The sequence below is a fragment of the Phlebotomus papatasi genome, chromosome 3 (assembly GCF_024763615.1).
Source record: "Phlebotomus papatasi isolate M1 chromosome 3, Ppap_2.1, whole genome shotgun sequence".
Classification (NCBI taxonomy): domain Eukaryota; kingdom Metazoa; phylum Arthropoda; class Insecta; order Diptera; family Psychodidae; genus Phlebotomus; species Phlebotomus papatasi.
The window spans coordinates 64,295,964-64,323,772 of NC_077224.1; the positions used below are offsets into that span (position 1 = coordinate 64,295,964).

Sequence of the window (27,809 nt, forward strand, 5' to 3'; positions counted from 1 at the left end):
ATTAAAAATTTTATGTGAAATACGAAAACTAGTTCATTCAAAGAATTGGCTTTCGCCTTTCGCTAGCTACACATTTTTACTATCTTTTTAGCATTACATGAATATCGCGGCGATAACAGAAGTCCGTTTACAACTCAAAACAAGATATTCACTAGGGCGTTTCAACTAGGAAAAAAATTTTTTGGCACTATTCTCACGGTGCTGTATTTGATGAGACAACAAAGTTTTTCTTCTACGGCCATATGATCAGACGCTGTTTAGAGGTGGCTAAACGACCCTCTCTGTAGAACAAATTTCTGATTTTACCGGATTTTACACTACAGAGAAGGTCGTTCAGCCACCTCTAAACAGCGTTTGATCAGATGGTCGTAGAAGAAAAACTTTCTTGTCTCATCAAATACAGCACCGTGAGAATACTGCCAAAAAAAATGTTTCCTAGTTGAAACGCCCTAATATTCACCCAATTTTTCACTTCTTTGATATTGGCTAAGTGCACTTCAGGTGTGTCATTCATCATCGATCGGAACATATATGATCGGAAGTGGCCAAATCTGGAGAATACAGCGGGGTCGGTAGCACATCCCGATTCAGTGTTTTAATGGTGTCCTGGACCATAAAAGTGCAATAGCATGGAGTGCTCCCATGTTGCAATATCACTTATAGTGGAGAACCTTAGCACTCGAGAGTTACTATCGCAACTGAACAGGGGGACTCAGAATTAATAGGAGTATCGTGGACTTAGAAGAGTCTTCATAAGGATGGGTTTTCCTCCTTTAACTCTTTCAGACTGAATAGTCTTACTACAACATTTTTGATTTTGATCCTTAAAAAAGTTACCTGAGGGTGCGAAGAGACGAAGGACGAAAAAGACATATATTATTGGTTATGCGATCGATTATATCTATGGAAAACAATGGTCAAAACATCTACCATGTAAATATAAACTCGATCAGAGATGGTTTGATTGAACCATAATATTTCAATAGCTGTGACTTTTAAAGAATTGTAATCTCAGCTAACCCAGTCTTCAGAATAAGATTGAAGATCTAACACGACGGTTCTTGGTGAACAATAAAAGATGAGCTGCGGTAGCTCTTTACTTTTGAATTTCTTTCAATATACTTTTATTTTAGCAATCAATTAAATTTTTCCAAAGAAAAAAAATATACATCCTTTACATTGATTTCACGTCATCCTTCCCATAAACTAATGTACGAAATACAACACTGGCGGGCGGTGTTTTTTCCATCCACTTCTAGTGGATGAAACAAGAAGCAATACCACTTGAGATTTGCGATTACAGTCGCCAAAACAATATTTTCATTTCCATAAACTTCTTATTTATATACAAATATATTCAATACTAGTGTAAATTCTATATAAACTTAGATTTCTACATGCCCATTATTTATTGACTTGTGTAATACTTGGAATATACATGGATGATCTCTCTTTACTTCCCATTCGCTCAATGCACTATCATTTTCTGACTGAAAAATTGCTGACTTATTTCACAATTTAGTTCAAAATCTAATTGTTACAGAGAGATAATATCAAACAGCTGAAGGAGACAATCAGGTAATAGAAAATTAAGAAGTACGTAGGGCTTTGAAATTAAAGAAGCGGGGAATTCTGCCAATGGCTATTAAATATTTATATACTTTGGTATTCTAATTATATACATGGTTAATTATAAATAGCTAAAAAAAACACAGTTTCTTCTCTTTTATCGTTTAAATTCAATTAATTTCTCCTGTACCTATCTAGAATTATCAAAAATTGTCAAATCTTCATAAATTTTTTCTTCCTTTCTTTAATATGCAAAATATATAAATTCTATTCTAAGATATATTTTATATCACTCCTAAGCAATTTTAGAAAAACAAACATCATCTCAAAATATCCGTACTGTACAAAAAATCTCTCAGGCAATCGTTTCCAAAAACAAAAATACTCAACATTTTTATCAAAATTGTTTCTCAATCCTGGTAAATTCTAGAGGAAATTTTTTTAAATATTATTTATCTCTAGGGACAATAATACTTGATTTTCAAATTTCATTATATATATTCTAATTGTTTTCTTAATAAATATCTTCGGCTTTTAGTTTATACCTCGGGAAACATCAAAAAATTACTTATTCTGACAAAGCAATAGTCATTCTTTGCTTTTTTTTATTAAATATTGTGGTTGGGGAAAATGCTTTTAAGTGATTTTGGGAATTTTAGCAAATTGCTCTAAAATATTTTTTGAAATTTGCATTTCCTCAAAATCTACTGCTGTATTGGTTAAGATTAAAAAAAATGCTTGAATTCTTTGAAATGTTTCATGAAATATCAATCAAAATTCTAAGGATCTTTTTCAATAAATTTTGAAAAATAGTACTGAACCGGCTCGGTACGCTGCTCTCGCGTTTAATAGTTTGAGACTTATTTTTAAGCGGAGGCAGCAAAAATCCCGAAAGTCAAAATCCCGAGAGCCAAAATCCTGATCGTCAAAATCCTGAAAGGGCCAAAAACCCGAAAGCCAAAATCCCGAATGTTCAAAATCCTGAAAGGGATGAAATTACAATGGAGAATAATATGTAGAATAATTTCTCAAGACACAGAAAATTTTCCTTTGCCTTCAGGAAGCGCGTGTGCAATAATGAGAGTGGCTATGACCAGATGTGATACTTTTAAGAATTCTGGATTTTGGCTTTCAGGATTATGACGTTCGAGATTTTGGCTTTCGGGATTTTGACCAGGACCCGATTAAAGGACTCTAAATAAAAAAATCGATGGATTATATACAGCTCTCTCCGTGAAGTTCGAGCAGTAAAAAATATAGGTGTGACTTTCTTAAAAGATGAATAGAGTAATCCCAAATATGCGCTAAAAATTTACATAATTCAATTTTGTTTAAAAAAAAAGTATTGCCCTTGACTATTTTTATACAAATTGCTCTATAAGTCAAACGATATCTTATATAGAATTTCTTTTTTAAATATTTTTTTAAGGTAAAAGAATCATTATTCGTATATATAATAAAAATTCTTAATGCATATTTTTAAAACTTTGTTCAAAAATGCACTAAGAATAAAGTTCTTGATACCCTTAACTTCATATTCAATTAACTAACAATTTTCATTTCTAGATGTGAATAATTTTTTAAATTAACTGATATTTTCTGAAACACTTCAAAGGTTTTTCAAAATGACTTTTCGGTGAAACTTATCTCAATAACTATATTCCTGTTTAGAGAAGTATGATGGTACTGGACTCAAATTGTTTAACATTTACCTAATAATTTTGTGAAGCTTCCAAAGATCCTAATTCACTGGCTCAGCTATACACTTGCACTGTTTGATCCTTTGGATACGCTTCTTTCGCAATTGTGGGGTCATGGAAGGGCAACGAAGGGTTACGGTAATCCATGTAAATCTCTTGGGTTTGCAGAAAGCGCATGACTTAAAGGCGGCTCCTGTGAGGTCTTCGTCCTCAAAGTCATGCCCATTGCGAAGTTGATGTCGACCACGATTCCTCCGTGGTCGTCTTGGACTCTTGGGAATGTAGAAACTGTTGCACTGACCATAGCAAAAGCGATTGATGATGGTGCGACTGAGGCAACCTTCCTCGCGAATGCGTTGGACAAGGGGTTCAGTCTTGCACCAATCTTTCTTAAGGTACTCCTTCCGTGTTACTACCAGGGCATTCTTGCTGGATTTGAGTAGTTTGTCTGCCCTATAAGCCTGAAGATCCGCAAAGATGTCCTGACTGGCTGGGGTGCCAAAAGGAGAACTATCATTGTACTGCATTAAGACACCCGTTGGTCTTCGTCTGTGTCCAAAGTCAAAGTCACCAGTTGTATCTGCATCCTCATCATCCAAATCATTCTGCAGGAGAAAGCGTTTCTCGTCCCTCGAGGCATTTTGACGCCTCTCAGCCAGAACTCTGTCGATGTGGCGCGTATTGATGATGTCCAAAATGGATTCTGAAGGCCCCAATCGATGACTGTTGACCATGTAACTGCCCGAAAGGCAATACATGAGCAATAGCACGAAGCCCCCGCTCGTTATGTTCATCTGCAAGAGACAAATGAGGGAATTTTCCAGTGAGTTTCAAACACCAAACAGTTAGGCACTAATTTACATATATTTGCTCTTCTCATACTTAATCTAACCCTATAAGGATCCCATGAAAATTGACACCATCTCTTAAGATATTTCAGCAGGTTATTTAGTCGGTATTTATGTAATTACCTATGGAGGAGGTTAAAAAACTCGGTGAGACTACATGTCTATTGGAAATTTAGTCTTGTTGTCGGTATAATTGTGATGAAATTCTATACTGTACGGCTATTAAAAAGAAAGTCCCAGTTTCAGAAAATTGAATCCGTGAAATTTTCATTAATATTCAAACGTCTACTATATAGGCTTTTCTTCGCAAGAAAAGAGTGGACCCGTCCAGGTGATCAAAATTTCAATAAATAACTTAAGAGTTTAAAAATGTATGAGGAAAAATCAGAGATAAGCTTAGATCAGGCATTGTTGGTGCGATTCGTGAGATTATTAGTGAATTCGTGAAAATTGGATTGGGGATGTGATTTTGTGTTTTCAAGTCACATTTGTCAATAAGCACAATTTTAGTAGGGGGAAGTGGGGCACCTTTGAAAGTTGGGCACCTTATACATTGGGATTTTTCACGTATATTTAAATAAAATTAAGCCTTATCGTGATTAATTTATTTTCACAAATAGATTGAAATGCTAAATTACATTATGATATGGCTCAGTTCCACTGAAACATAGGAGAAATTAGTGCATCCCAATTTCAAAAGTGCCCCACATCCCTCTATTTAATCTTAAATAACTTTTATTTAAATTCTGCGTCGGACAAATGGATACATTAAGGGTGAAATGAAGTAAATGTATTTGTGTAATTTAGACAGAATTGTCCTCGATAATTGTGTCTCAATCATCAGAATCGGTTGGGGAGGGACCATTTTTGAATTGAGGTAGCCTTATAATAGGACCTTTCTCTTATTTACAAATCGATGTTAACCTTAGTTGCGCAAACAGCCCTATTTCACAGGTACTCCAATTCAAAAGTACCCCACTTCCCCCTACGGATAACATTTTTTGCCACTTTAGCAACCATAGCCTTGATGTTTCAGATAGTTATAGTATTTTGTGGTTAGACCTTTTATTCGCGATCATCAAATTCGACATACGAAGAACTGAATATCTAAATGTGAATTTAGTACGGAAGATACAGGCGGATAAATTTTTGAATTTACACCCATTATAACTCAAGTCCGGTTATCCAAAAGAAGTTAAGCTATTTTTGTTTGATAGGTATCGATCGCTTATTTCGAATTATATTTAATTTCAAAGAATTAGTCTGTTCGTAATGCACTTCTTAGAATTAATGAAATTGATACCTCTTAACCTTTTCTTCTGTGCTCCTTTATCAAGTGTCATTGTGACCAATGGCACTGCTTTTTACCAAAGATTGCATGAGGTTTCATTGGCGCGTGGTTTGAATTGGAGGACCTCTTCTTCATAGATCCAACACTCTGTTCAGCGATCCACTGAGATGCCTTTCGATAGGTACAAAGTTACTAAAATTTTATACCGATTCATTTTCGAGGGATTTCGTCTTGGGGCATTTAACTTCGAAAAAAACTGGGAAAATTTGTTTTTCATAAGTTAAGGATAGGAAAACACTGCAACGGCACAACATTCCATAAAGGAACTAGGCCATCCCTAAAGGGGATTTCTATACATACATTATTATTTTTTTTACACGGGATGGGGTTTTCAGTCCCATGCCCCGTGGAATCAAATGCAGTGAGACTCACTGGATACAATTTGAACACCTTTAATTCCAGAGAAATTCCTAGTGACATAAAGGGGACTCGAAACCGGAACACTAGCATCATAGAGCGAGTACTCTACCACTAGACCCATTGAGTGCCTCCCAAGTAATATCTTTACCGCAAGTAATAATCGAGACCAAAAAACGAAAAATCATAAATCGATAGTACCTTGGGAGTTATTAATTTCGAAAGATGAAACAGGCAGTTGATTAGAAAATTTTAAACTACCCATTTATAGTCGTGGTTAGAAACTTGTGAGAAACAATTTATCAAAGTGTAAGGTTGTTCAGGGAGCACAGAATTTTGTGAGGAATATGATATGTAAGAATACCCATTAATAAACTTACTTAATGCCCTATAATTTTTCCGAAAATTGTGGTCATATTTGGCTTTAATCCGGATTCATTTCAAAAGTCTTGCAATGGTAAACAAGTATTATACGGGATTCAGACTAGAGACTTAGCGCTAAAGTCATAGTATGAAAAGATCGAGTTGTGTCTAATGGTGTCTACACACTAGAAGCAATTTTCGTCAAAAATTGCCTTTTTTAAAAAATTCTGACGTTTCTGCTAAAAAGGATAGGGGAAATTTTCTTTAAAAAGGCATTCTATTAGTGTGTAGAGGTCGTAAGCCGAAAAATTTGGAGACTTATGGCCTCTACACATTGGGAGCAATTTTTGTCAAAAATTGCTTTTTTGAAGGAAATTCCCTGCAGCGTTGTAGGGGGAAACGTCAAATTTCTGTCAAAAACGTAATTTTTGTCGAAAATTGTTCCCAATGTGTAGACGCCTTTAGCGAACTTTTCGTTAAAACGAGGGTTTAGTGTTTTGATAGTGGCTTATCGATTATGACGCACTCTTTCAGTGACATACAAATTAAAAAGACTTAAACACGTATTCAGATACTTTTTTATGATGTTTTAAACCAAAAACTGAGATAACATAAAACACACACACATTTTGTGAGAAACATATAGTGTGTAACATTTTTTACACATTTTGTGAGAAAAATTCAAGTTTTCTGCGAAGAAGCCGCAAATATGGACGAGCCAGAAATAGTAATGCAACAATCCTACATATAACTCGCTTTTTGTTTTATATTTAAAACCAATCTCGATATATCGACTTTTGGTCTTCAGCGACCGCCATTACTTCTTGTATGGTGTATTTCGAAAATAATGAAAATACGGTTTTATTCGATTTTGAAAAAAAAATTTACAGATCGGACTTAAATTAATTTAAAAAGGGTGGAGACAGGATTTTTTCCAGTCTCTATTTGGGTTAAAATTGTGGTTGGGAATCACTTGTTCTGATTGTCGCTCTCTGTGCATAAACACAAAAACTTCTTGGGATTACGTACCAAGCGAACAGATTCTGTTCAATCACTTTCAAATAAATTAATTTAGTATTAATTTAAATTATTTAGTATTAATTTAAATTAATTTAGTAAAGAAAAAAGGGCATTTTTTCTTTTGCATAGATCTGCATGGGGGCTTCTTCAATTTCGAAGTGCATCGAATGTCAATAGTGGCGGTTTTAATTTTGTCTAAGTAATTATGTAGTAAAAAATGGAGTAACTTCAAGTAGACTCTATTGCATAATCAGCCCGTTTTCCACCTTCTAATTTAGTATCATAAAATTTATTATTTTCGAAAGTCATGAATACAAGCACGTACAACTGAAACTGTCCCACTCTCCTCTACATAAGTTTTTTTATATAATTTTATTTAATCCTTCCTTGGCATTTCATAAATTGTCACGACTTTTCCCAAAGTTTAAAGATATTTTGTTCAAATTTAGTAACATTACGTTTTATATTAGACACTTTGCAAGTGCAAACAGGTGGATTGACTGAATTTTGTACATTTAATTTTCCTGGGCAATCATTAACAAATATTTTATACTTCATCATTTTAAATTAAGCCAAAATTTCACGAAATATTGAGACCTTTTGTACGGTTTTATGCACTTTGATAGTTTGTTTTTCTCTTTCATGTTGAGCTGAATGACTCTTTTGGAGGCACGTGAAGTGTTTTATGAATGGGATTTCGAGATGCAAAAATATGAAAGAGCGCGATTGTAAAATCCCAAAGTGTACACCTTCAGTGCGACCGGATGTGTGAGAAAAGAGTGAAGGAGGCCTAATAGGTGAGAGACCGACGAATGAAGGATTCGTAGGCGCATTACCCACGTGTTACCTGAGCTCTCCAAGACACTACTGTTTTCTTCAGCAAACGCCATGGCTTTAATCTCCGCATAAGCTGATAATTTTCTGTATTATGGGAAGCTCATTTCTCTTTCTCTCACTCTCAGAAATAAATTGTTTCTTCAGTCCAGCATCTTTTCGTGCTCCTAATCTGCCGTACACTTTGGGTGATATCTTTGTTGCCACCTCTGCATTGTCTCAAATTAAGAGTCATATTAAAATATCATCACCATACGCGTTGATGCTAATTATTGCGTTTTAGCCAAAAAATCTTTTGATATATCTGTTAATAAAAATACCTTTTAATTCAAATTGAAATTTATGGAAAGAAGTCGAGACACGATGTTGGGTGGTTCTTTGTTTTCCCTCTGTCTCTTCTCAATATTCTTCGATAGACTATATCATAGGGTAATGGTCTATTTGACTAAGTTAGTAGTTTTTTGGACCACAAAAGCACTATCAGCAGTTCTCTATACACGGTTTAAAAAAAAATTCTCGGGCAAAATCAACAAAAGACTTGAATATGTGTTATTCCTCTCGACCTCTTCGTGTTTTTTTGGTATGAGAATGTATTTGTAGATCATTTGTTGTGTTAGATGACTTGGGTATATAAGACGGAGGAGACGTATTAAATAGAGAGATGACGCAGGCCAAAGGTGGGCCCGGTGGGCGCCTGTCTGCTTGGCTTCTTCAAAAAGCATGTAATACAATATTGAGTGAATCTCATTGAAAACATTAGCCGGCAGCAACGACAGACTCTCGATCGTCCAGACTCCGCCGTCTCCAGGCATATCATCGTCAAGAGAAGTGCCTCGCTGGTCTCTCCCCTGATTCCCATGGTGATTGCATCCACAATAAAAATGGGATTTCAGATTTGTCCAACTTGACACACATCAAATTTATGCTGCAGATGATTTGGTAAGTGATGCAGGCTTATCTACCTAAATAAAGTATGGTACTGCCCAGATGATTAAATTGACCCCTGAGATACCCATTACAAAGTTCGCAATTCTATATTATTTTAAGCTTTTCAATTTTACAGAATACTCAAACTCACAAAAACGGCGGCAGTAGGGTAAGTGTGCCTAATTTCGGCATAGTTGCATGCAAGCACAAAAGTCTCAAGTTTGAAATGTAATATCTTTAATAGAAATAGATTTTTCTTTTATTCCTTTTACTTAAGGAGTATTACTTAGAACCTTGTAGACAGTTTATCGTCTTTATTTACTCTAAAATCATTCTTAATACATTTTAAAATGAATAAAAATGTAGACATAGCTTTGGTGCCCTATTTCGGCCACCTTCATTCTCATAGTTCCTTGCCCTTCAGGAATTCTTCCAATGCCTTTTTCACGTCATCTCGTTTGTCGAAGCTACATTTTTTGTTATTCTTTTGCATTGTATAATCTCTAGAGGATGTAAAAACTGAAAATTCGTGGAAATTCGAGGAACAAAAAAGGTGGCCGAAATTACAAGCTGGACGGAATTAGGCACACTTACGCTACATATGGGAAATACATCAGTTTATTATAAACCACCTTAAAATCCAACAGAGAGGATATAAGTTGAATTTGCAGTACACATTCCATAACCGGTACTTTACATTTTCATTACTTAGTGGATATACTAGCTACAGCTGGGATTAAAATTTTATTATTTTTCAACTATACGTAAAGTGATCTTGATTGGGTTGAGAAACAATCCTACTAATTTGGTTCAACTATTATCATAAAACCATATGGAAGGAACATTTCTTTTTGAATAACTCTCAATACCTAAAACTCAACCGATTGAGCTGAAATTTTAGTATGTTGTAGCTGATGCCAAGACCTTTTCTGAACATATTTATAATCTGACCTAGGTCATGCGATTGTTTGTATACAGGGGCTCAAGATTAAAAATTTTGACACCTTTATGAATACAGAACTGGGGCGCATCCTTTATTGAAACCATAATTAAAAATATAGCAGCCCTATCATTAAGAGATATGATCTATAAACAAACATAGAAAAAGCTGATGGTTTTGCTTATAACAGCATATTATTTGAAGATATAAAAAAATTGGTTACAAATATGAAAAACAAATAATTATTAAATTTATTTTGTACAAGCAAATTAATATTTAAAATAAAAGCCTCAACTATTATTAGTTCTTAGAAAGACATTTCATTTAGGCTGCAGATATTTAAGATTAAATCTTAAAGACCGAGGAAATATTATTTGTTCAAAATTTGAAAGTTTGTACTCTGTATCTAGCGAATTTCTTGACCTAGACCGTAACATAGATACACTCTTAGAAAAAATTAGTTCGTACAAGCTCATATGCAGTTATTAGAACTATAAAATATAGTAAATATAGACCCAACTATATATTTAGTTTGGGCAACTAAATGAAATAGTGGACCACAGTTAGTTAAAGTATCCTTTTCATTTAGTTATCACAACTAAATCAAAATAGTAATGGGTACTATAACATATTAGTTCCAATTACTAAATAAATGGGATTGATACCCATCTTATTGGCTGTAATAACTATATCATATTAGTTGTGGTTACTATATAGCATTCATTGTGATGCATATTTCTTATTAGTTGCTTAAAATTCGAAAGAGCTTCAACGCATTACTAAAATAAAACCACTCTTTACTATTGGAAAAGTAGTCATAACTTTATGAAAATATAGGCCCATCTATTTACATTGGTTGTGAGAACTAAAAGGAATTAGTGACCAATATTAGTTGGGATAATGATTTCATTTAATTAACACAAGCAAATATAATTGTATGAAAGCATTATGAAATAATTGCCGCAACTTATCCACGTAAATATTGTCTTATATTCTCACTACTAATAAATTTATTATGAGTATAATGTTTTAAGAATATAAGAACTATTTTAAATAGATTTGATAATAATCGCCCGAACAACTAATTTTCATTAGTAATCACATCACGTCTAAACTTTTCTAAGAGTGTACATTCTCAAAAGGTATCGACATCAGATACAACATACTAAAATTTCAGTTCAATCGTACGAGCTTTAGGTTTTGACAGTTATTTAAAATGGCAGACAGAAACGTCAAATCAAGTTGGCGATCACGCCATCTTGTAGATTTTGAGCATTTTGCTCTTAGATGTCAAGAACATCATTGTTGTTTTTTAAAAGACATTGTTGATCTGTGGTATTTCTATAACGGGGTCAAAGTCAATCGCATATTATGCCAAATGCAAGCGTTTTTTTCTTTTTTTTTTTAACATTGTAAAATTTTATAAAATAAATCCGTAAAATTGTAAGTAAAGTTGAAAAATAGCGAAAAAAGGTACAAAGTTACCCGCGTTTACGGTAAATTAATCCCGGACGAAAGGAAAAATATTTAGTTTTTCAAAAATATCTGTACAAAACTTGATTTAATCTTTCCAAAATTTGTATCGATTGACACACATTTTTTAGTATTACATTATTTACCGACGAGTGATTTCAATGATAGGGAACCCGTGCACGTCCAGGGATGGAGTTCTATAGAAAAAGTAGATTTTCCCAAAGCTTTCGGTTTGATCTCCAAGAATTCTTCAGATTTAAAATCTAGAATCTCCCTGCTTTGTTAATTGATCTAGGGTTCTAGGGGTTCACAGGGCATGAGATTCGGGGGCTCTTCAGTTTAAATTTATTGATATTATTGTTAATTTTGCTTTTTTTAAAGTTATATTGCTTTTTTCTGTTATGGATTTCTTTGTGAGAGTAAAATAGAACTCAAATTGAATGGAAAAACATAATATGAGGAAGTGAAACTACTAATGCATCCACCGATGTCTTAACGTTTTCAGTATACGATACCAAAAGAATAAAATATTACTGAAAACATATGAAAAATGCCTTTCTTTTCCTATAAAATCCGAAACAATATTATTCAAAAATTGATTTTAAACTTCTTTGTAAGTAAAATTTCAAAATCCATAATATATTTTTAAAAAAAAAAATACCTCTTCAAAGAAGCTTCATAATGTTAGTATGTAGTCGATTAGCAGAAACCACTTCATTAATCTCTTGAAACAACTGAAACATTCTTGTATTTCAGACACTTTCACCCGCGCACAATTGCATAATGGCCCCTCCTGCACAAAAGATACATCAGAGTGGAAAAGTCGTGCAAAGAGGCCAGAATATCGATGGCGACGCTAATTAATTCCTCGTCTGGGGCTGTTTAATAGACTGGAATTATGGTATACCTCCGAGTATGAAGTCAAACCCCTTCCATTAGAGACCCAACGTCAATTGCAACATTGTTGAGTTCATCTCTGGATTCTTGCTGACACCAAGTCAACCATTTCGCAAACAGCGATATAATTTACTCAAAACCAATTTATTGTTGGTGATTTAATAAAATCCGACAGGTGGGACAGGCACACTGGTGCTGGAGCTAAAATGACTTATGGCTGATAAAAGGAAACCTCTCAAGAATTCTGCATATTTTTCGCGTGAGGTGCTCAAATAGCAGGAACAACGACCAATTTGTAAGAATTGAAATTGTAACAAAATACAAAGAAGATTTTGTGAATTTCATTAAAAAAGAATTTCTTTAATTCCACCTACAGGAGAATTTACTGCGGAAACTGCTAGGTAGTTAGGCCAGAATTAAATTATTTATTGCGATAATCTCCTCGCCAAGGTGACTAACACGTCTCTCCAAAAATCATGGAGCCTGAACAATTATAATCTTCGGAAATGTATGCCATTTGGGAATTCTTCGTCTTTTGCCCTCACTTTTCGAGACACGAGCAAAAAAAGTGTTCTGAGGAAAAAAGAACAGTTTAAGTTGAATGATTGCACAATGAATCCGTTTTCTGTTATTGTTGCCCACAAATACTGGAACAGAGGAAAAAATTCCCATAAATGTGAAAGATTTTGTGGAATTGTGATTTTAAGGTAAGTCAAGCTATGGTAGCGAAATTGATAGTTCAATCTTATTTCGAGAATCAAATCAATTCGATGAAATCGAAGACCAAATGCTAAATTTAATATTTTCATCAAAACCTAAACTCTAAATACGAAGCATCTAAAAAATCGAAAATATAAAAATTTTTAAAAGGAAGTTCGAAAGTTTCAAACCAAAGTTCAAATATCAAATACAGAAAATCAAGGTACTTAAGACAAAATCTACAAATTAGTAGCTATATTCAAAATCGTAAGCTATCATCGCTGAACTTTCAGATTATCAATTGGGAAGGTTCTTTCAGGAAATTGTTTTCACCGATTTTCAACTTTTGAACAATTTTTCTTAGGTACGGATATGATGTGATTTGGCGTTTTCTGTTAATTAACATCATATCCGTACCTAAGAAAAAATTGCTCAAAAGTTGAAAATCAGTGAAAACAATTTCCTGAAAGAACCTTCCTAATTGATAATCTGAAAGTGATGATATTGTTCAATCCCACACAAAATAACGATCCTCATAAAGTACAAAAAACATAGTTTAGTCGACCACTGAAGAAAGTCCACATCCAGGATCGAAAGCTTTGGGAAAGATTGAAGAAGTGTTTTTCTTTGTGAAGTGACTTCAAATCCACTGGCCACCACCGGAGAGTCCCCTATCAATACACATCACACCAGTTTTTCATCCAATTGGACCTAGGACAAGGTGGCTGAATCAAATTTGAAAATCTTGCGTTGAAACGCCTTGGGATCGAACCCGAACATCTTCCTAAAGTGGTGGAGCATCGACAAGCGTGGGCTACAAAAATTGAATGTCATGGGTCCGCGACCCCAATAGGGATAAGCGGTTAAAAATTATGATGATGATGAGTTAAAAAAGCACTCCAATCTAGCAAAATGCTCGATATTGTAATTCCTAAACCTCAAAAATTGTTTGGCATCAGTCGTCTAGGTTCATAAAGGTGATTAGCGGTATAACTAATAAACTCATTTCTTTCCAACAGTCCCTTTGTCAATATTTCGTCGGTTACGTCTACCTCTGTAGTATCTGTATTTCTTTTGTATCAGCATTTTACGCAAGAGGGGACGTCTGTATTTGTAGCTGCGAATGCAGTTACGACAGAGGAAGACACAACCGACGATTTGTTGTTTCATAATCGCTTTGTAATGATTTATAATTCCCTTACATAAAGATGGCCCAAGATAGCTCTTTCGCCCTTAAAGATTCCCTAAGGAAACTAGGTCTTATTACGGCCAATTGCTCGGTAGCGATCTAGTTTTGCACCCCGATCCGAACTGTTCCAGACCATACTACCGACTAACGGAACAGTGTCCCTGCCAGCCAATCTCTCACACGGCAGACAACAGTACTAAACCGGCTGTAAAAGGCTGCTTGAAGCAAGAGACGGGAAATATGAATTTTCTCGGAACAGGGATGGAATAAAAGGGACCACGGCCTAAGCACTTGTAAGCGTATTCTTACTTGCTATTCCTACCCCTGCCGGGTCATTCCGTAAAATAATCTTAAAAAAAAGAATTCAACCGTAAATTGTAAACTTAAATTTTCGTTTTTAAATATAAAGTTTTATCATTTTTTATAAACATAATTTTTTTTCTTATTTCAATAAAGTATGTTACAACTTTTAGACTCCTCTCTTTTTAAGTTATCTAACGATTGATATATAAATATTAAAATCTGAAAATTTTAAGACGAAAACATAAAAACGAATACTGAACTGAACCCTGTGATTCAAAATCGAAAAGAAAAATTTTGCAAAACAGGAACTAAAAACTTTAAGTAGAAATCAAAAAGTTACGAACAGTTAATGTTTAAGCATTGCTTAACCATTTCTAAATTCTACTGAATTTATAAAATAAATAATAATAAAATAAATAGAATAAAAAGGGCTGTAATACTTGTATTGAGAGACTCAACTAATGAATAGTTTCATAAAGACAAGTTTGACTTCATGAACTCAAATTTTCAATAATGTTTTCTTTATTTCTCATTTAGGGTGAAAGGAAGACCTATTGAGACTTTAAGAACTCGTGTCAGGATCTATTGACACCCTACTCTGTACCATTTGGAATACAAAATTTGAAATCTTATCCTCATCGGAAAACGTAGATTAATGAAAAACGCCATATTAGGGGAAAGTCTCTCCTTCGAGCGTTCATGCCTTCGAATAATGTGAATTTTCTTTTAGTTTTCCTAAGAGACTTATACATTTCTATTAAATTTTAGTCGGCTTATCATCAATTATTGATAATTCTGTGATAATTTAATGTAAATCTCTTACAAAGAAACAAGAGAAATGCAAATTATTCGAAGGCATGAACGTTCGAAGCGAGAGCACTTTCCCCTACATTAAATAAATTTCAACATTTTGACAAAAGTGTCAATAGGGGTTCTCTGTTCTCTGTCGAAGAGATGTTCATTCGACCCTACACTGAGACAAATCCGAAAAAGTTAAAATAATATTCCGGAAATGTTAATTTTACCCTGCAGTATTAATCCAAAATCGGTGTAAATATTACCCTTTTTAGTTGTATTAGGGGTTAAAGTGACCCTTTTTCATGTTAATTTTACCCTTAAAAAGGTGTAAAATGAACATTAAAAAATATTAATATATTTTAACACCTAAAAGGTGTTAAATTTATGAGGAAAAAAAGTTAATCGCACCCTCTTTTTTTCTCAGTGTAAGACAAAATAAATTCTCAATATATTCTCAATTAGAATTAATTGCAATAGCTGCTTCTTTTTCGAAAGCACCACCTCTGGAGTGGAAGGTGAGAAAGGCGACTTCACAACAAAGGTGAGAGTAAATTTGTGGCATTCGGGAGTGGAGAGGAACCAATTTCAGGAAATGAATGAAAAACTTGTAAAAGATTTATTGTTGATGAAGTCTCCTGCTACTGGAGCCACTGAGACCTTGTCACACGATCTGTCTCGTAAAAGGAATGTGGTGCTCGAGGAAGTGTGTAAAAAGTACAAGAATTTTACCATACTGATGGGACAGCTTCTCGGAAAGGATTAGGGCTTACTAAATGCCTTTTTGGCATATTTATCGCACATTTTCTCACGCGTTCTCCTCAGACATCAGAAATCGTCCAAAGAAGAAGAATGAGCAAAAAGCTCAGTGATATTTATAAGAAGGATTTTATGTATGACATTTCCATTTTATATTTTTATTGTAATTGGAGTTATTCAGCAAAAATCATTTTATATGAGAGCGATAATCAATTAAAATACAATAAATTGTGGGTTTATCTGGGTATTTAGCAGAAGAATTGGCATTAATTTTGCAAGAACATCACGCAAGAAGAAATCTCGGAGAATATTAATGAATTATATCTCGCAAAAGAGGATTGATAAACTTATTGAGTTCCTTATTGAAGAGTCAAACTTACTTCTTAAGTAACAGATATTGCAATCAATCTGAGAATTTTTGAAAGTAATGAGATTTTCAAAGCATTTCTCTTCAAGAAATTTCCCATACCAGAAAGAAATTATTGAACACTTTTTATTTAATTTCCGGCTAAATCATAAAATACATAATCAAAACTCAGTCTACGGAAGTGAGAGATTTCACTTAATAAGGAAGCCAACAACTCCACCTCATTCTTTCAACTACGTCGCCCGTCGTGATTTATTTCATCTAATTCTAAAATGATTATATTTCTCATTGTTCTATTTAATCAATTTCAACCCCATTTGGCCCCCAACATCCGCAAGAAATAATTCGAAGAAATTGCTCCCTCACAACTTTAACTCCCAAAACAAAGGCAATCTCGTCTGCAATTCAACTTAATCACAGCAAATTGCAGTGGTTATAATGTGATTGGACAACCATTGACTGGGAGGTTCTGACAGGCAGTTGAGTGGGCGACTTTTTGCAGAATCCCCTGCAGATAGAGCATTCATCAAAGTCTCACAAGAAACCACTAAGCCTCGAAGCACGAGAGGCATTTAACAGAAATATTTCAATCGTCATAAAATGCAATATTGACTGTCACCAGTGATTAGAGTCATTGCAATTGAGCCAAGTTATGCCTTCTTCCATTGTCGAGCGTGCGACAAATTGCAAGAGTGTGAATAGGATTGTTGGATTGGAATGAGACATTAATATGAGCAAATCAACGTACTCGGAAAGCAAACAAACAGAATCTCGCAAGGTGCGCACCCAGCAATTTTCCTCAAACAATTTTTACTTTTGATTTTTTTCCACAAATCACAGATATTGATATTGAATGGGAAAATGTAGATTTTGAATCTTTAATGATCACTCAAAAAATCCTGAGATAAGAAAAAATACTAGGATTTTTTTAATTAAATATTTCTTTGCAGTTTCATAAAAAACAATTAGGGGAAAGTACTCTCCCTTCGAACGTTCATGCTTTCGATTAATGTGAATTTTCTTTTAGTTTTCCTAGGAGACTTAACACATTTCTATTAAATATTAGTTGACTTATCATCAATTGTTGATAATTCCGTGATAATTTAGTGTAAATCCTTTACGAAAAACAAAAGAGATTCACATTATTCGAAGGCATGAACATTCGAAGGGAGAGCACTTTCCCCTAGTACTTTCTTTGGGACTGAAAAATATGGAAAAATAGATTTCTTGTATCTTTTAGTTTAGACTTTGGCAAAAAAGTGTAACATAAAGATTTAAAAAAAATAATGTTTGATGTACTTTTTAAGTAAAAGCTATATTAACTTAATATCGCAAAATTTGTTGATTGTTGACAAGGAGATACTCCAGTTTTAAGTCTGCATTAAAGCATATCCGAAATAATTAAACTTTATACTAAAAGAACTACTTAAATTTGAGGGTTCTAGCATATTGGTTCTTTCTGCTAAGTAACGTAAAATTACGTTTTTAAGTCGGATCAGTTCATAAAATAGCTTCCATAGAAACGATTGACATTGGCCTCTGGGGGTGACTTTGCCCTCCTGCTGTTCATAAGTTTTTTTTTTAATTCTAACACTGAAAGATGTTTGAATGCGATTGGAAATAGTAGATCGGGTCGTTTAAGATCGTTCTTAAGTCCTAATAAGGTACGGTCTATTGGGGTCTAACAAATGGTGAATGGATAACACTAGGGATAAGATCCGTCTTGTCTCTTTCAATTTTTATTCCATACGATGTTTCGGGAATCCATTATCCCCTTCATCAGATCTACAAAACATTAATTAACAAATTTCTCCAGTTGCATGACAAAAGATTCCTACACTGAGAGAAATCCCGAAAAGTTAAAATAACATTCCGGAAATGTTTATTTTACCCTACAGTATTGATCCAAAATCGGTGTAAATATTATGCTTTTTAGTTGTATTAGGGGTTAAAGTTACCCTTTTCATGTTAATTTTACCCTTAAAAAGGTGTAAAATGAACATTAAAAAATGTTAATATATTTTTACACCTAAAAATGTTAAATTTATTAGGAAAAAAGTTAATCGCACCCCCGGTTTTTTCTCAGTGTATGTAACCTAAAATTGTTAATTAATGTTTTGTAGATCTGATAAAAGGGACACAGTCGATCCCAGAATTATACATATTTTCGGAACCAAGAAAAGCGCGCGAATGCGTATGCGTATAGAAATTTTACATATTTTTAGGAGTCTTCTTTTGCATAAGTTATGGAAACGCCGTAAAATATGCAAAATATTGTTGGCGTCAATTTCTTGGGCTATTTTCATCGCCAGCGATTCATAAGTTACCACATCGAATAAATTGCACACATTTTGAGATTTTTCAAAAATGATTTCACAAATGATCTGCTAATGGCAGGAGAAGATGTATAAGTGTATTTGCATAATCCCGTCATATGCATAATTTCTATATGCATAATCCTGGGAGCCCCTGTATAGATCTCCGAAACGTCGTACAGAATAAAAGTTGAAAGAGTCAAACAGCTTACAAGTTTATAAATAATTGGAGTCAAAATCATTCTCTTCCAAGTTTTAGAATTCACATAAGGTCTTGACGCTGTTTATCCGTCTGCCCGTCTGTCCGTCTGATCCATCCGGTTGTCGTCAGCTCTAGAAGTCAAATTGTTAGAGATAGAGACTTGGGCCCTTTGGTAGACCCCTCCTCTTCCCCTCCAAAATTATGTTGTTTTTTTTTTTGAGAATCTTCGATATGAGTCGAAAAATTGTGTGATTTTTTTATCTTTAGATACGTTTTAGCAATTACCCAGGCGTAAATTTCGTCCATATATGAAAATACCGTTGAATCATTCGTAATAACGATTTTTTAAGTTTAAAGCTTCAAAAAGGCTCTAGAGAGGCTATTTCTTAACCGATTGGTGTCATATATAGGCTTGTTAGAAAGGTCTTGGAATTTCTTGCAAGACTGAACCGGTTGCAATTGGGTTATGAGTCAGTAATAAACCGCTTCATAACCGATAACTAATTTTTATTCGAAATTCAATTATATTACTTCTAAGCTATTTTGAGCGATCTTTTGAGTGATTCAATCTGTTTAATTTTTGTTCCATCTGTTAGGTGTTGTGACTTTCCTAGCGAGATCTGCATGTCGGACAAACCGACGTCACCCTCGATAAACCGAAGTAGATCACCAGATACCAAAAATGACTGATTAATTATCTTCGGAGTGAAACTTCAAGCTCTATCTCGATATTTTGAGATATATCATCCAAACCACGAGTTCTAACATTCCACAAAATCTGAACGCTTTACCACCCCTTTTTGAAGGATATTACGTTTTAGCTTTCGGTTGAAAATTTGGAACTTTAAAACTATAGACCTATATCATCAGACATACGCAGTTTTGAACTACGCCTTACTTTTGAGCAAAAGATATTAATTTTTTAGAATAAATTTACATTATACAACATTTTTAAATTTTCTAATATGCAAGTGATCTATAACTTTTTAATTCATTTCGAAAAGTGGATGTGAAAAAAGTTTAAGTGACTCAAGAATTTCCGCTGTAAACAAAGTATCACTTTTAGTTTTTATATCCTATAGAATTTAGTAATAATGAACATTACTGGTAAGAAGGGTAAGAATAAGAATACTTTTAGAACCAAACATTACTAGGTCGAAAACATTCCACTGGATATTAATTAGGCCCCTGTACTAAAAACTGTTCTGCTCTATATTTTCTTTATGTTAATTTAAGTTAATTAAAATTAGTATTATCAAACTACCCTTAATTCTAAATAGTTGAAATATTTTTAATTATTATAGTATTTTGGACTCATTTGAAAGGTCTTTGAATCCCAGACAAATTCGAAGACAAATTTAGTGTTTATTGTTAGATTTAAAAAACCGACTAAAATCGGTTTTGAACTGCGATAGGCATAAAAGAGCACGTTTTTGAACATGATGTTCTTATACCTTATAAAGTCAAATACCGTAAGACCGTCTTCAGACTAGAGGTTTAGCCCAGTTTCCGAAGGTCCCAAAATTCTAAATAGCAAACCATTTAATATGCTCTTCTGATTCAAATAGATTAATTCCCCTTAATAGTCCATTTCTAAGTCAAAATTATCCAAAATTTTGCAACTGATACGAAATTAGAAAAGTTAAGCCTTATGGCCAAGCCTTAGGTATGAAACCCGTATAAGTTCAAGTGACTTTGACACCCTACTACTCGTAAGCTTTTCTTTAGTACTATAACTTAAGGATGGTCTTTGCTAATCCGATCTAACATATCTGATTAGCGATAACCGTTCTTAAACATTAGATGTGGAAACCGGTGAGCGTCGGGTAAGAATAAGCAAAGAAAATTTTAAATTCTTCCCAAAGCTTTCGGCTCTTTCGGAAGAATTTAAAATTTTCTTTGCTTCTTCTTACCCGACGCTCACCGGTTTCCACACCTATTAAATTAATCGTCGGAAATTACCAAAAATCAAAGATTAGAATTAAAGAGAAGCTTACGAACAAAAGAGGGAGTCAAAGTCACCCACTTCTACGGTAGTTTTCTTTAACTGAATAATTAATGAGCAATCTGTTTTTAGGGTGAATAGCATCACCGTCAAGAGTTTAAACATTCCTCAAAGCCTGAACACTTTTTCACCCTCTTTAGTTCAATAAACGGTAGTTTATTGAACCATAGTTCCATAATTCAAGTAAACGTTTTCGTAGATACGATGCTGATTTTCAACATTTACTTTGGCTTTCGACCAATGTTGCAATCACAGCCCTTGTAAGTATTTCAGCCCTCATCTCTACCTTTCGTCTCGCTGTTTCGCAGCTCTGATAGAATCTCAGAGGCCTTATGAGATGGTTGGAAATGAGCACAGCCCCAATATGCGTGCCTCACAAATGACTATATGATATTCCAAGGATTCGTGCGGATGCAAAAATCAGTGAATGCAATTTAGATAACAATATATGGACAATGTGAATGCATTTGTTGTCTTTAGTTAATTATATGCTATTTGTAGAAATTAACAGTCAATCCCAGAACTATTTGTCCTCCCAGACAATTTCCTCAATATGTTCAATTGACGGATTAATTTATGCAAGGTATCTAAATAATCATGCTCAAATAACGAATGGTGCAAGAGATGAGGAACTGGATTTCTCACAGAGATTATCTCTCTGCCCAGGCTCTATGGGTGAGCAAAAGAACCTAGCTAAAAATAGTTAGTGACGATCAATATGGAATATTCAATACACTGATGATATTTCAACTGATTATGGTGTAATTTATAGGACTAATCTATGAAGGAGAAATAAAACGAAGGCGAGATGCCTGATGAAGTTGTCTACTTCCAACTGATCTGTCCATAAAATACATTGAGATTCTAAATTATGGGAAATTGTACACATTGTTGTGTACAATTGAACCCGAAGAGAATGAAAATATATATAACAGAAAGCTCTATGGGATTAAAGAGGTTCTTGCACAACATTTTGCACCAGTTTTGTATTTCTGATAAGAATTATGTCTTCCTTCATTTTCTAATCTGCATACAAAATATTAAGGGGATATTTCGCTTAGAGAAAAGCAAAAGTGCTGAGTCAGAAAACTTAGCAATTTTGCTGGATTGAATTGTATTATATATTTTTTTATTCTCGAATTCAATTAGTTTAATGTTATTAAAAGATGTTATTCAACTTTCTCGATACTTTCAATTTTTTTTATCGAGATTGAGTCTTAAATATGGGAACCCTTCTTCTCTGAAAATCCTTCTGTCCCTCACAAATTCCAAACTTTTCCACCAAATTTTTATGTCTCCCGATGGGAGTTTGTTTTTCTTCAAGTACAAAATTACACGTTATTGATATGGGACATTTGCATAGAAATAATTTTTTAGAGTGTGTGTAGAAAATGGCCATTTGGCGAAAGAGTAAGAAAAAGATCAGTTTATGGAATGGCAAAGAGACACTCTCCAAAGGATATCCATCGACATAACTATAAAATTTTTTGTAGTTATTGTCCTTCATTCCATTAACCAATCTTTTTTTCTCCGCTATCTGGCCATTTCACTGTGAAATTTATTGGTTTGGAGCCTTCAGGAGCCAAATCCAACGACTTTTCTGGTCGATTTTCCAGATTGATATACTGACTTCATTGCGATGGATTTCACCAAATAAACCAGTCTCACTTTTATGTGATTTTCAAGTGATGATAATAGTCTGAAGGTCAAATTCTTTTTTCTCTTCGATTTTTTTGCGAATTTATATATATTCTCCATACTGTAATTTGATTCTTTTTATTGAAATTTCTGGGGGAAATTTTAGTGGTCAATCTACGAATCGAATTTCACTAGAAATTGATTATATTGTTTCCAATAATTTGATGTTTTCGCTTCTTGTACTGTTTATTTACATTTAGGGAATTGCCATTCGTTTTGCTTGGTGAAACATATTAGTTTAGAAATCCGCCAGCACATTTTCTGATTAATGCGAAAAGAAAATTTATGTGTTTTGTCGACCCAGAGACGACACTATTCACCGAAATTTTTTTAACAGTTCACCCACACCATTGATGGTCATAAATAGAAATTTTTGCTTATTTAAAACATTGTTACATTTTAATGGGGTATTCATTAGCAAATAAAAGAAGGACTGCGCCTTTGATTAATTTGACCTGTAAAAATATTATAAATCAGATCAGTAAAGTGCATTTCAACATTTTTATTAAAGTAGAAATAGTCATGAAATTAACATAAATGTCTTTTGCAGAGGAAAATTACATTGGTTGGCAAATATTGAGTATTATGTTATATAGGTAAGAATAATTAGGCATAAAATATTTTTTATCATTTATAAATTAGCATTTTCAATGAGTAATTCAAATAGATTTATTATTAAAAAATCAAATAAAAACGAAAATGCTCTCAGGGTTAAACATTTTAGTATAGTTAACTCTATTAATACCAATGGGTTACCGGTAACCTAAAAAACAAAAATTATTTTCTTCAGTTTTAGTTTTTGGGTCAACTGTAATCCACTGGTCATTAAACTGGTCACTCTGTGCGAACCATGCCAACGTTCTCCTAATAATTAATAATAATAAAGAATTTCTACGGAAGAGACGAGGTAAATAAGGAGTGCATGGAATCAAACGGTCATACACTGAGGGTTTAGGATCAATGATTAAGAGTCCTTTACATAAATTTATTTTACCTAATCCTTCACTGGTAAAAATAAAAGGATCAAATTTATCCAAATGTTATCCTTTGCAAAGGATGGATCAAATTAACATGCTCTATTATGACAAATGTGCATTCAAAGTATGAAACTTGATCCATCCTTTGAAAAAGGATCAAATTTGGATCAATTTGATCCTTTTATTTTTACCAGTGTCTACTGGACAAATTTTATAGGCTAAATATTCTCAAGGATCAGCCTCAGTCTGTCTGTGCCCTATAGAACTATAGAACTTGTAAATAACTACTGCAATACAAATTGTTATAGAGTTTCATTAAGCTGTTACGTGGGTCACGAAGAAAGCAGCAAAAAAGCATATTTCTTCCTTGAAATTTTTCAACAAAATAACATAACTTAAAGTCTTAAACATATAAAAGTACAACATTTAAAATATATTTTCTGAAATTTTCATTGAAAAATATTATAAATTCAGCCAAAATTAATACAAGTTATTCAGGGTAGATTCATCTGAAGTCAAAAAATTAAGTGTTTTCTGATAACAGATAAGTTGAATTCGTACTTGAACGAAATATTCTTTATTTCTTTGATTACATCTTATTTCGCAAGACGAACGTGGTATAAAATACGATGAAAATGGTAATTTTTTATATAAAATTATCCTAAAAATCCTAATTACATTTTTTTCGAAAATTCTTTATTCAAGTAAGAGTATACTGAGTGTATTTAATTCAGCTTAAAAAAAATATTTTGTTTTTGATTATGTAGTAGTCGTAAATACTCCAAAGTAAAGTATTTACCGAAAAGGGTTTCCGAAAATTATATCCTATAGGGTGATTTTTAAGTAAGAATTAAAAAAAATACTAAGAATATTGTACTTTTATGTACTTACCAGATTTAATTAGGTTTTTTTTTTAATATTGTGAAAAAAATTATAGAAAATATGACGATTTTTGTTTTCGTTACCCCAAGACACCCCTTAATTCATATTTTTCTCATTATTCCTCAAAGCTCAAAGAAGAAGTCAAAAACCAGATCTTCCGGTCAAGAACTTTGGCCAAGAACTGTAGTGGAAAGTCTTTTATGATTCAGAGATTGTGGAGATTGTGACAGTTAATGACAAATCCGAGTAATCTTTTATCCTGAACAAAGAGCTTCTAACTTCTCAGCAAAAGTATTTCTTGAATTTTCGAATATTTGATGTCTGCCCATCAGGGCTGAACATAGAGAAGTAGTCCTTAAAAAAATAATATTGCCAAATATATTTTATATATATATATATATATTTGGCTTTTATAAACTCGTTCTTGTTATCCTACTTATGTAAAAGGTAATAAACTTCAAAGGAATTAGGCCGAAATAGAAAGATGAAACAAAGTATTTAAAAAACATTGATATTATTGTAAATTCAAGGAGAAGCTTTTTATAAATAATTAAACATTATAAAACTCCAAATTCAGATAATTACATTTTCATTTTGACATTAAATATTTAATTATAAATATCTAAAACCCTTCTTTTTCTCAGAGTTGTGGGGGGACGCTGATGTCAATTTTTAAACTTTTATATTTTTATAATTTGTTTTTTACCTGACTGAATCTATCATTGATGATTAATGTGGTCAATGATGAGTGATCAATCAATCAAAGAAGTTTCATTATCTACTAAAATAACCCAAGATATAAAAATAAATCAGCTTTGTAGAATACTGTTTAATATAAAAGGCAGACAATCCATTCGGAATTGATATACCTATTTCTCTATCTCAGTGCGACTTGGTGTAATCATAATTGTTCTTAGTACCTTCAAGTTGATTTTTGCGATATATCATTGAGTTACTAATCCAAATCAATCTTGCCATAATGTGCCAAAATAAATTTTAAATTAAAGGTCCTTTTGCTAAAAGCCTTCGGTGAGTAGAGTCCCAAACAGATTAAAGATTAGACTAAACTATTTATACACTTTGATTTTGGAATTACAAATTAGGAGTTCTTTAGCTCTTTGCATAAATGTTCTTAACCTGATCCTTTACTGTCAATTTTTAGGGGCTAAGTATTCTCAAGGATCAGCTTAACTCTCTTTGTGCTTTACATAGTAATTTTATTAACTTAGTTATTAGTCGTGGAAAATATTGCTATGTAACCGGCTTTCATGCAATTTTAAAACATGTTCTTAGTTTCGTTACCGAATTTTGACCGCTTATCAATATAATAAAAATAATTAAGACGTACTATGTAATGATGAGGATCAAATTGATGAGTATCAAAATGATAGAAAAATAAAAAAAAGTGTGGATTGAAAGTTCTGGGCCATAAATTCAAATTTTACAATATTCCTGAATCTTTTTCACTGCCTTTAAAATCTAATTTAAAAATCTAAAATTTTAAATTAATCTTCATTTTCGAAACCGATTGGGTCCTTTAGATAAAATTAAACGCCTGGTTGTTTAAGAGTTTATATATAAAAGTACAAGGAGTTCTTTATCATTGTAGAACTGATAAGCCATTTTTTTTAAACTATAGTCAAAATTAAAAAAAAAAGAAAAATTAGGGTTTTCAATTAGTCACATCTATGTTTTATGGATTATCTATTATGCAAAACTTCCAAAATCTAATATAAAAAGGTAATCCACATCAACTTAATTTTTTTTCGGCAAATTGTAGAAAATGGATCGAATGTCGTAATCTGGAGACAGGTCGACGAAAAAAAGGCAAATGTGTGTGGAAAATTGACAAACAAGTCGAATGTGTGGAGAAAGAGCAAAAGAAGTCCACACACCACGCTTCTGTATGGAGATTTTACAAAAGATGCTACCCACCTTATTCGTCTTGCAATTTTATTGTCCGCTCAGTTTAAACTCCTATGGCACGGGTACTGCCTGGTGTTCTTATTTGAATCGAAAAGTAGTTTTTTCAGCCACTACTAACTCTCTTGGCTCTATTCACTCTCCCAGCAATTATTGTACCACACACTTTGCGAAATATTAGCGCGGTGTAACACCTTAATTTGTCACCGTTTTTTTTTTTACGCCGATGCCTCTTTGCTCTCTCTCACTTCTTTGCTCTTTTTTTGGATTTAACTTTTATGGTGCTTTACTTTGCACAAATGACGTCACTTTGGAAAAAGGCACTTTTCACTTCTAGCACGAGATGAACATTTGCAATTTTGGGGCATTTTTGGGCGCCAAAAAGCCACTAATGATCTCTCCCTGGGCAGCACAAGAGCAATGCTCACCTCTGTGCAAACCACGTGAAAAAAAAGAAACAACACACAATTCACTTTGGTTTCAAGATGCACAAACAGGATGGTGATGTACCTTCCTGCCCCAAGAAGTTTATATCGCAAATAACTTTTGAGCACGGAAATGTTTGGACGAAAAGCTCCGATGCGAAAGCTGAACTGTTTGGCCACAGAGATTCGCGATGTTGATGTTCACCGTTCAAATGGTGGCAGACAAATGTTCTGATTGCTGTGTGAAAAGTTTCTTGGTCTGAATCTCTAGTCTGTGACTTGAACATTTATTGGTTTCGTCGGCGGCGGCTCAAACAACTGGCGGTCGTTTCGCTCTTGGTGCCTCTCGTGCGAGTCTATCCAAAACAACAAGACATTCTGTGTAGGTCTCCGAGTCCTTCTCATCCAAGGGGCTACTCACAGGCAAATTATATCATGTAACTGCCAAAGGAAAATGAATTACAATCAATAATTTAAAATTATCATCAGTAATTCTTATAGCTTTATATCAGAGGTGTGCAAGAACCGTTGAAACCGAATAAATGTCAAAATAAGTTTGCTCAGGTAGCGTTTTGACCATTGACGAACAAGCTTTATTTGACGTTTTTTTTCGGTTTCAAACGGTTCTTGCACACCTCTGCTTTATATGATGACTATATCATCATGACGAGTGAGTTACGAGAATTGCTGCTCCAAGGGATGTTTAATTGAGTATAACAAATTGCAAACAATATTTTTTAGGGACATGGAGTCTTCCACATTATAATGAGTTATAAAGGTTATAGGGGCACTCAATGGGTCAAGTGGTAGAGCTTTCGCTCTATGATGCACATGTCCCGGGTTCGAATCCCCTTTAGGTCACCAGGGGGGGAATTCCGTAACTCTGTGAACGCTACACTGAAGTGATAGCAAAATGGATTCTGTAACTTGTGATAGCTTCACGTGAAAAGATAACTTTGAGGTTATGTGTTTCAGTTGTCAATTTTTTTGT

General features: G+C 33.6%; 1 protein-coding gene across 1 annotated transcript; it reads right to left on the bottom strand.

Moving 5' to 3' along the window:
• Positions 1-1,100: 1,100 nt before the first annotated feature.
• LOC129807189 (gremlin-2-like) lies at positions 1,101-27,107 on the bottom strand. The gene is made up of 2 exons (XM_055856284.1): positions 26,406-27,107; positions 1,101-4,063 (listed from the first exon to the last, which is right to left on the bottom strand). Exon 2 carries the CDS (start codon positions 4,061-4,063, stop codon positions 3,311-3,313), a length of 753 nt encoding a protein of 250 aa, XP_055712259.1. The 5' UTR covers positions 26,406-27,107; the 3' UTR covers positions 1,101-3,310.
• Positions 27,108-27,809: the final 702 nt, after the last annotated feature.